Raw genomic sequence first — 11,092 nt, forward strand, 5'->3', positions numbered from 1 at the left:
CAAAAGATAACGAAGCACACACAGTTGGGAGGCCGCCAAAACCCAGATAAGCCTTGACAAAGATAATGCACGCTTTGCTTCCAGCAAGGTGCTGTGTGCAAATGCCCTTCTTATATCCTGTTCTCCCAGCTGCAACTAATGAAAGGGATCAGGGCCTTTTTCTCTCCCATAAGCCACATTGCTCCCTTCTCCATTCCTCCCTGCGGAGGAACGGAGAAGAGAGAAACATGAGTTGAGTGGCTTATGGGGGAGGAAAGGGCCCTGATTCCCTTCATTAGCTGCAGCTGGGAACATAGTTTATATAAAAGGGAAGCTGCGTGCAGCAAGCTGTTGGGAGCAAACGTGAATTTATCTTGTATTGCGGATGCTTATCTGTGCTCCTGGTGTCTTCCCAACTGCGTGAGTTTTGCCGTGCTTTCAAGTCTGAAATTCCTTCTCCTGCCCTGTCAAGCTCATCACTTCAGTTTGGTTTGTTTGGATTTTAAGTTACAGTTTGTGTGTACCTTGTTTTGGACTGAATTTTCTACAGTTAAAGGCTGTTCCTGGGAAAGTTTTTCTCCAGCCAAAGATAACCTGGACATTGTGGGCAAAGTTGGAGATAATAAGGGGACTCTTCTTGCTTATTGGACTGTGTTGCCTTTGTGCCGTGCCCCGGGTCATCACAGCACCTTTGGGATAAACGTGTGCAACTTTTCCCAGAATTGGTCCCATTTTTCGGCTTCTGCTTTGCTCCAGGAGATGCCCTATTCCCGTTCCCAGTTTAAGAAATGTGCAGTGGTTGGAAACGGAGGAATTTTGAAGAACAGCGGATGTGGCCAGGAGATTGATGGTGCCGATTTTGTCTTACGGTAATTGTCTAGCATGATATCCTTTGCATTTTCTACCCTCAAAACGATGTTATAGGGCATTACACATCAGAGCAACTAGACACAAGGACAGTTTTTCCTGGCATACCATCACCCTGCTAAACAACTAATTCCCCCAACACTGTCAAACCATTTACTAAGGCTGTGCTACTATTATTCTTCTCATCCTTCCTATTACCTATTACCTTTTCTACTTATGACAATAACCTTGTTGCTTGTATCTTTACATTTATATTGTTTTATTTAGTTTCCTAGTATGATTTGATTACTTATTTAGTATCCTATGACTATCACTAAGTGTTGTATCTTACAATTCTTCATGAATGTATTTTTTATGCACACTGAGAGCTTATGCACCGAAGACAAATTCCTTGTGTGTCCAATGCAGAGGTGGGTATTCAGCAGGTTCTGACCAGTTCTGGAGAATTGGTAGTGGAAATTTTGAGTAGTTCAGAGAACTGGCAAATACCACCTCTGACTGGAGATTTTACAGTATCCTTCCCCTGCCACGCCCACCAAGCCACGCCCACAGAACCGGTAGTAAAAAATTAGAATCCCACCACTGTGTCCAATCACACTTGGCCAATGAAGTATTCTATTCCATTCTATTCTATTTTTATATACAGTGACTGTATTGCTATTGCTGCTAAATTTCTAATGAAGGTATAGATAACTTTTCAGGTTTTTTTTCTCCACACTTCATTTACTAAGCTCCTATACAGAAGCAACTGGAAATGAATTCATAAGGACTAGGGCTCTTTAAGGGATGAAGCGGCTCAGTGGCTAAGATGCTGAGCTTGTCGATCAGAAAGGCTGGCTGTTCGGCAGTTCGAATCCCTAGCGCCGCATAACGGAGTGAGCTCCCTTTCCTTGTCCCAGCTTCCGCCAACCTAGCAGTTCGAAAGCATGTTAAAAATGCAAATAGAAAAATAGGGACCCCCTTGCTGGGAAGGCAACAGCATTCCGTGCGCCTTAACAGCGTTTAGTCATGCCGGCCACATGACCTCGGAGACGTCTTCGGACAGCGCTGGCTCTTCGGCTTTGTAACGGAGATGAGCACCGCCCCCTAGAGCCGGAAATGACTAGCATGTATGTGTGAGGGAAACCTTTACCTTTAAAGGCCTATGGCAATCAATTTTTTTTTTCAAAAGTCAGAGATGATAAGACAATAGTGTGAATTTACATGCTTATGTCAATGTTTTTGACTATTAAATTGTGGAAAATAATGGACAACTTTATACCTGCAAATTGATTAGCTCTTTAAAGGCAAAATAACAGAAAAAACAACAGTAAATAGCAATAGTAGATGATCTCAACCCAACCATTAAAATAAAACCCCACAAATTTAAAGGTTTATTGCTTTTCTGCTTTTCTGCCTTTAGCCTCTTGATAAACAATTCATAACTGGAAAAAAAAATTAAAGTGTATACAATGACTTTCAATTATTTTTAGAAAAAATATCATTAGCTTTATGTCTCCAAAACAGCCCCAAGTTCTTCCAAGATTGTTAATGTAGAGATTTAAGACACAATTAAAGAAGAAAGGACAGGAAATCATTTCTGATTCTGCTAACTTAAGATAAAATTGATTCTTGGATCCATTTCAAGTCATTTTTGCTGGTGATGTTTGAAGCTGTGGCCTGCAGGCAAAATAATTTTTTCCCCTTATTTTCTCCAAAACACAGCCAAGTTACATCAGAGGGACATAACTTGTTTAGTTGAATTGATCCAATGGTTGACTATTGTCTCAGCATTATGAAGCCATGGATCACAGCAGGGTTGAGAAGCCGGGACAGAATGTTAATTTAATCCCCCTTCTCTCTGTGTCCCTCTCCTATCAGATCCATTTATTTTGTGTTCATTGGTTTTGTTCTACTGAGGTCAGCGGCCTATAAACAAGAGTGGACAAGTGAACAAAAGTTCAAGGAATCCCCCCATTCTAAAATAATTTGGGAGATTATATTTGAATTGATGAATTTACTGACTTGGTCAATACTGACCCTTATTAGTTCGACTATTTTCTAGTATGATTGGATTGCTTATTGTCCCCTATGACTTTTATTAAGTGTTGTACCTGATGATTCTGGACTCTTGACGAATGTTATCTTTTATTTTATGTACTCTGAGAGCATTTGCACCAAGACAAATTCCTTGTGTGTCCAATCACACTTGTCCAATAAAGAATAAAGAATTCTATCATCATTTCATGCATTGAACTATACTTTGTATAGTATGTGTTCCGTATATAACAGAATAACAGAGTTGGAAGAGATCTTGGAGCAGGGATGGGATTCCACTGGTATAACAACCGGTTCAGTGATCACGCGCTTTGAGGGATTTCCCATGTGCTTTGGCCCAAATTCTTCTGTTTGATTTCAAGTGACATTTGTCCTTTGCTTCCTTAATTATTCAGTTCCTCTTTACCTACTTCCCACAGGGATCTTTTAGATCAGATTCCGGGGATTTGTCCATCCTTAGGTGTCTGTTAAGAGTTTGCAGCAGAAATTCAAGTCCAGAAAACACACAGATGACTGATTCAGCAGGATCATTAACTTCTTTATAAACATATTAGCATGAGTAAAGTTTATAATACCATTCGTAGATTCTTTCAACATAGCGTAAGCAAAAACACAAGCAGCAGCTCAGAAGGCTCAGAACAGAACACTTTCCGTTTAGATGGCAGGCAAGTTAGTTTCACTTTCAATTCTCGGCAAAGCGCACAGAGCCAAACCACACCCAGGCTGTCAGCTCCCATTGGCTAGTCTGTTGCCATGCTTACTTTGTTAACCATGTCTCTGCCAGTTAATGAATATACTCTGACAGTGTCTACTTCATCTTTAGGCACAGCAGCTTCATCCTAGTCTCACAGACGGTGGCAGTTGGGCTATTTTTCCATCCAATATTCTGAATCTTGTTTCTATCTTCTGTGATACAGTATTAGCTGCATCTTCTAGTTCAGGATGGATAAACTCTGTACGTCATCTTCCAAGCAACGCTAGATTCATCATACAAATGGACAATTCTTTGCAATTGTGACTAGCAACCAGCTAAAAAACTGCCAAAAACAACCTCTTAAAACCCAGATTTTATTCAATTTTTGACATAAATATCATAGGGAATCCTGCCAACACTTCCACGTTAGAGGGGTATTCAACTCTGCACAGGTTGTACTGGTGTGCAAACACTACATTTACTTATATCCCGCCTTTATTATTTTAAAAATTGCTAAGATGGCGAACATATCCAACATAGCACTAGCACTTAGACTTATATATTGCTTTACAGTGTTTTGCAGCCCTCTCTAAACAGTTTATAGAGTCAGCCTATTGACCCCAATAATCTGGGTCTTCATTTTATCAACCTCGGAAGGCTGAGTCAACCTTGAGCCTGGTGGGAGTTGAACTGCCAAATTGCAGGCAGCCAGCAGGCAGCAGAAGTAGCCTGCAGTACTGCACTTTAACCACTGCGCCACTGTGGTTCATCCCTTCCTCCTCCTCCTATTTTTAACATCCCTTCCTCCTCCTATTTTCCCGATTACAACAACTTTGTAAGGTGGGTTGGGTTGAGAGAAAGTGACTGGCCCAAGATCACTCAGCTGACTTTTAAGACTAAAGTGGGACTAGAATTCACTGTCGCTTAATGATTGGCCCAAAGTCACCCAGCCTGTTTTCATGGCTAAGGCAGGACTTGAACTCAGAGTCCCTTGCTTTCTAGCATGGTTACTTAACAACTAGACCAAAGCGGTAAAATGCATTCTTCATCATAAAATGAAATAAAGAAGAAAACCCTGTACTGCATTGGAGATGAGTGACAAATTAAGGATTCCTAATTATATCTTGTACTTTGGTTTCTGCAAATCTTCCCTTGCCTTGATTACAAATTCAGCTTCCAGCTGTTCTTTGAGGATAAAATAAAAAGCAGACTTGCAGAATGGGCTAGAAAGACAGTTCAAACCATGTGGTTGAAAGGGATGAGATAAGGAACTTATAATCAAGAAGAAGAAAAAAAATAATCTCAAATAATCTTGTGATCATTTTATCCGAAATACTAATTCAATTTTCCAAGGCAACGTCAGTAATTGGAGGTATTTAACAATCTAAGGAAAATAGATACTGTAGATTTGGGATTTAACTGAAATTTATTTAGATATTCTGAGGGGGACCCTGGTAGTAGCAGCTTAGTTTCCATGTGGATCTTGCTCACAGGCTAAAAGCTAAAAATGCTCCCAATTAGACATTCCTTATATAATTGTGTGTCTCATTCAGGGTTTGGAAGAAGTCCACAGAGTGCCTGCTTTTTGGAAAACGTTCATTTTTTCCTATTGCTCTTTCTCTTTCTTTCTTTATTTGGAAAAAAAAGAAGAAGAAAAAGTTAAAGAGAGAAAGATGGCACTGCCCTGCAGAATCAAATGAATGTATTAGTATAGGAAGAGTAGCAGAACCTGCAGAAGGAGTCAAAAGAGGCACTAGCCTAGAATCATAGCCGCAAGCGAACTAAATCCAACTCCCTTTGAATTTCATAGACACTTAGGAAAGATTAAAATTTTGAACATCTGGCTATTCCAGGCCTGAGGATAGTGTGGCTGTTGAACTTCCATTGTGTATGTGTATGTGTGTGTTTTATGTCTTTTTTCTGATTATTCGTTTTTTCTTCTTCTATTTTGTTGTTCCTTTTTTATTTTCTTTTAAAAAAATACTTTATTTAGTACAAAAGATTAAAATATACGAATATACAGGCATTAAAATGTAATAGTCATACAAATAGACATCAGTACAATTCATATTTCTCTCTAATACATTTGATAGTGATTTAAGTAACTCATAACAGGTACTGAATGGCAAATATTCCTCATCCCTTATAAACTAAATACTATCTATATTATATATTATCTAATTGTCTATGGTTATTATTGGATTATAACTCTGTTATTTTGTAAATGAGTCCTTTATAATGTTTATTCAATGAAAAAGAAATAAAACTAATATTTTACAAATTCCTATCAATTAGATATATATGTAATAATACGTTTCCTATGTTCGTTTATTTTATACATTCTTTTTCTTACGGTCTATCCAGTTGTACCATTTATCCCAAATCGAATAAAATTCAGAATCATCTTTTCCTTTTAGTTTTAGTGTGAGCCTTTCCATTTCGGCACATTCACAGATCTTCTGAATAATAATATGTATAGGTGGTAAAATGGGCATTTTCCAATATTGTGCCAGTGAGATTTGTGCCGCTGTTAGTATAAAATGATCAGGTACCTTACTTTGAGAGGATATTCCCGTTTAATTATCCCCAGAAGATACAATTCAGGTTTCCACTCCTATTTTGTTGTTCCATACAATTTAAAATATAAGCTGCCCAGAATTGTCTATAGTTGGGCCACTTCTAAATTGAAATCTATATATATAAAAGCGAAATACCATTCACGCATCATCACAAAAATCTCCAGAACCGTAAAGCCTACAAACTTGAAATTTGGCATCTATGTTCCTCTTGGCTTCTAGGTGCTCACTAAGAAAGGATTTTTTCCAAATGACCATCAGAGCGTTAGTATTTCTTATATTATTATTAACATGCTCTACTACTAAGGAGTTCTACTCCCCCTCCCCACCTGAAAAGAAATCTCTTCCAAATGCAAAACACAAGGAGAGGAGTTTCAGTTTTAGTTTCACATCAGCAAGCAGCTTTAGTACAGAACAGCTGAGCTAAGCCACGCCCAGGCTCCTTGCTGTCTCCTCCTTGCTCACATAGCAAATACTGTTTCAGTTTCCAAACAGCCCACAATGTTGTCACACACTGACAGGACGCTAGCCAGATGAATACCGATGGATGCTGGTAGGCAGAGGCAGAATTTCTCCCCCTTATTTTCCTCCCCAAAAACCGAGCCCGACCACATAGTTTCAGAGCAAAGCACGCCGGGTATCCAGCTAGTCAAGATCCAGCTAGGGGTCTTCAAACATGGCAGCTTTAAGACTTGTGGACTTCAACTCCCAGAATTCCTCCTCCAGTCATGGTAGCTCAGGAATTCTGGGGGTTGAAGTCCACAAGTCTTAAACTTGCCAAGTTTGAAGACCCTGGCTCAAAACCCAAAGGCTGCAGAGTCCCCAGCTGGCTTTGCTGGGTTGGCTGTTTTTGGCACTGTGTAAAATGACGTTTGGGATGGATGGGGGAGGGAGAGGGAGGAGAGGGTTACAATTAAAATAAAATAAAATAACCCTGCGATCTTTTCCGGGGCTCCTTTTTCTCCTACAGATGCAATTTGCCTCCCATATCGAGGAAATATGTGGCAGATGTTGGCGTAAAGACTAATGTCGTGACAGTCAATCCCAGCATAATCATGGAAAGGTCAGTGGTTTCCCAGCCTCTTTTTCCCTCCTGAGCCTCTGGGAAATTCACCTGCGTGAGAAAGAAGGAGCCGTGTCTTCCGATTTGCTCTGGCACTCGGTGGCTCTGGACGGTGTAATTTCATAGCAACTGGAAATGAGAGTCATCGGAGCCTCCTTGTCATCAGGGGAAATGCCTGCAATTGAAAGGAGGCATGTGGACTTCGGCCCACGCGTGTTCTCTTTTCTCTTTGGGTATTCTCTCTTTCCCTTGCTTTTCTTTCCTCTCTCCCTCATTCCCTCCCGCCCTAATTTTGCTTCTTTTATTTTTATCTTCCTTTCCTTGGTTTTCCTCCCTCCCTCCTTCCCTCCCTCTTTCTTTTATTTTCCTTCCTAATTTCCTTCCTTCCTTTCTTTGGCTTTCCTTCCCTTCCTTCCTTCCTTCCTTCCTTCCTTCCTTCCTTCCTTCCTTCCTTCCTTCCTTCCTTCCTTTCTCCCTCCCCTCTTTCTTTTATTTTCCTTCCTATTTTCCTCCCTTCCTTTCCCTGGCATTTTTTTCTTCCCTCCCTTGCTCCCTCCCTCTTTCTTTTATTTTCCTTCCTATTTTCCTTCCCTCCTTTCCTTGGCTTCCTTCCTTCCTTCCTTCCTTCTTTCCTTCCTTCCTTCCTTCCTTCCTTCCTTCCTTCCTTCCTTCCTTCCTTCCCTTTCTCCCTCCCTCTTTCTTTTATTTTCCTTCCTAATTTCCTTCCTTCCCTTGGCCTTCCTTCCTTCCTTCCTTCCTTCCTTCCTTCCTTCCTTCCTTCCTTCCTTCCTTCCTTCCTTCCTTCTTCTTCCTTTCTCCTCCCTCTTTCTTTTATTTTCCTTCCTAATTTCCTTCCTGGCTTCCTTCCTTCCTTCTTTCCTTCCTTCCTTCCTTCTTTCCTTCCTTCCTTCCTTCCTTCCTTCCTTCCTTCCTTCCTTCCTTCCTTCCTTTCCTTCCTTCCTTTCTTCCTTCCTTCCTTCCCTTTCTCCCTCCCTCTTTCTTTTATTTTCCTTCCTAATTTCCTTCCTTCCTTGCCTGCCTTCCTTCCTTCCGTCCTTCCTTCCTTCCTTCCTTCCTTCCTTCCTTCCTTCCTTCCTTCCTTCCTTCCTTTCCTCTCCCTCTTTCTTTTTCTCCCTCCCTCCCTCCCTTCCATCCTCCTGCCTTAAGATGGCTTCATCTGTTCTGTTTTGCATCCTCCTCTACATTTTGAACTATAGGAGAACAGTAAGGAGATTTATTTAGCATTTATTCCTGATTTTATAGTGTCTGGAACTGAAAACTCGACTCAGAAGCCAACCCTTCAATCTCCAGAGGGCTCGGGGGGTTCCAGAGTTGGATCTTAAAAGGGAAAAAAAACGTCCCTGCCATTTGACAAAAACCACAATTTCTGATTTTCATTCCTTTTTCCATACCTTAGAGACAGTTGACATTTCCATGAGGAGTTTGTGTCTCACAGATTCCAAGGAGTCCACCCTAAAACTCTTAATTGTAACGTGCTTTTTTTTTTTTAATCCGAGGAGAATTTTAAAGGTCATATTAGATTGCTCAGTACTTTACTCTGTGTTTACTCTTCTTGTGCTCCCTCTTGCAAATTATACCAGGTTCCAGAGGCTGGAGAAATGGAGGAGGCCTTTTTACCAAGTGCTGAAAGCGTACGAAAACGCCTCCGTGTTGCTTCCCGCCTTCTACAACACCCACAACACCGACGTCTCCCTCAGGGTCAGGTACGTCCTGGATGACTTCCAATCCAGGAAGGCCGTCTACTTTTTCCACCCCAAATATCTCACGAACGTTTCCCGCTACTGGTTGACTCAAGGGGTGCGGGCGAAGCGCATCACCACGGGGCTGATACTTGTGACGGCCGCCTTGGAGCTGTGTGAAGAGGTGCACCTCTTCGGGTTTTGGGGTTTCCCCATGAACCCCTCAGGGATATTTATAACTCATCATTATTACGACAACGTCAAACCTCGGCCCGGATTTCATGCCATGCCTTCAGAGATGTTCAACTTCCTCCGTCTGCACAGCAGAGGGGTTTTAAGAGTCCACACGGAGGCCTGCAGCTACTCCTGATCCAATTCAGCGGATGGATTGTTTCCCTTTTCTTTTTAAAGCGAAATATAGGTGTTTTGGGGTCTTTTGCCACATTCTGAAGCAGAAAAGTAAATTAGCGGGCAGGATCAACCGTTGGGCCAGGCGCTCTGTGCAAATGAATTTTAATGCTTTCAAGAAAATTATGCAATAATATTTGAGCTTCTCTTTCTCGTCAGGTTTTGCTTTCCTTCAGAGTTGGTGGCCTGCCTTCCTCTTTTTTCGCCCCCCTCATCATCAGCCATGTTGGGCTGTTGTCTTTTGGGTGAAGCACATCTTCGTGTGGCAGGAATGAGCGTCCTGCCTTGGAGCCTCCAGCAAGTAAAAGCACATTAGCCTAAAGATTTTACAGTAGAAATAGAGCACATCACTTTAGGGATTCAGTATTTCATTTCTAGGATGGCATCAAACCTGACAAGCGGGCAATTCCTTCAAAAGGGTTGTTTTGCAAAGCAGCTGTGAATTAGGACAGGATTCATGAGAGGCTTCAGCGTAAGAAGCATGGTTTCTGTACTCCTTCCTTCCTTCCTTCCTTCCTTCCTTCCTTCCTTCCTTCCTTCCTTCCTTCCTCCCTCCCTTCCCTTCCTTCCTTCCTTCCTTCTTCCTTCCTTCCTTCCTTCCTTCCTACCCTCCTTCCTTCCTTCCTTCCTTCCTTCCTTCCTTCCTTCCTTCCCTCTCTTTCCTTCCTTCCCTACCTTCTTCCTTCATTTCTTCCTTCCTTCCTTCCTTCCTTCCTCCTCCTTCCTTCCTTCCTTCCTTTCTTCCTTCCTCCCTCCTTCCCTCCTTCCTTCCTTCATTTCTTCCTTCGTTCCTTCCTTTCTTTCTTCCATTCTAGTGTCCCCACAGATAACACTGTTGTGAAGAAGATGGCCAACGGTGTTTGAAAGGATACACATCTGTTCTCCTTCCTCCCACTGACTACCTTCTCAAGCTGCCACATTTCTCTTAGCCATGTTCAGCTTAAAGGTAAAGGTTCCCCTTGCACATATATGCTAATCGTTTCTGGCTCTAGGGGGCGGTGCTCATCTCCGTTACAAAGCTGAAGAGCCAGTGCTGACTGAAAACGTCTCCGTGGTCATGTGGCCGGCATGACTAAACCCCGAAGGCGCATAGAACGCTGTTCCCTTCCCACCAAAGGGGTCCCTATTTTTCTACTTGCATTTTTACATGCTTTCAAACTGCTAGGTTGGCAGAAGCTGGGACAAGGAACGGGAGCTCACTCAATCAAGTCCAAAATGTGGTCAACAAAAACTGTAACTATCAGTCCAATCAAGGCAAGAGGAGGTAATTAGTCTGGCAGGGCAGGAGAAGGAATTCCAGACGTGAAGGAATTCAACACGGTTGGGAAAATGCCAGGAACACAGATAACCAAAGTCAACACAAGATAAACTCACATATGTTCCCAGCAGATGCCGCACTCAGCATGCATTTAAACTTTCTTCCCAGGTGTGGCTAATGAAGGGAATCAGGGCCCCTTCCTCTCCCATAAGCCAGGCAGCCCATGTTGCTCTCTTCTCCATTCTTCCCTGCATGGCATAGGATGAAGAGGGAGTGGGCCTGGGTCTTCCTCTGAACTCCCTCTCCCTTGTTCTACCTCTCCCCTGCTCTGCCCAGCCTGATTTTGCCCTCCCCCAGTTTCCTCCACAGCCCATAGAGCCACACTCCCCGTCAGCTGTTCATCTTCCTCCTCAGATTCAGACTCCAACAGGGGCATGTGAGGGGCAGGCAGGAGATTTGAACTCACTTGGGTTTGGGGTTGAGAGAGAGAGAGACAGACCTGGAACAGGT

The 11,092-nt window shown here is 42.3% G+C and overlaps 1 protein-coding gene across 4 annotated transcripts in view; it reads left to right on the plus strand.

Annotated features, from left to right (window-relative positions):
• Nucleotides 1-9,475, plus strand: part of ST8SIA5 (ST8 alpha-N-acetyl-neuraminide alpha-2,8-sialyltransferase 5) — a 47,715-nt gene extending 38,240 nt beyond the window's left edge. For all 4 annotated transcript variants that reach the window (XM_087927539.1, XM_087927540.1, XM_087927541.1 and 1 more), the window contains 3 exons: nt 736-848; nt 7,124-7,216; nt 8,818-9,475. In XM_087927539.1, the coding sequence (XP_087783665.1) occupies nt 736-848; nt 7,124-7,216; nt 8,818-9,286 (675 nt within the window). In that variant the 3' untranslated portion in view covers nt 9,287-9,475. The remainder of the gene's footprint in view (nt 1-735; nt 849-7,123; nt 7,217-8,817) is intronic.
• The last annotated feature ends 1,617 nt before the right edge of the window (nt 9,476-11,092 follow it).

Source organism: Pseudonaja textilis, chromosome 2 (assembly GCF_049901715.1).
Source record: "Pseudonaja textilis isolate UNSWEBS1 chromosome 2, rPseTex1.2, whole genome shotgun sequence".
NCBI lineage: Eukaryota > Metazoa > Chordata > Lepidosauria > Squamata > Elapidae > Pseudonaja > Pseudonaja textilis.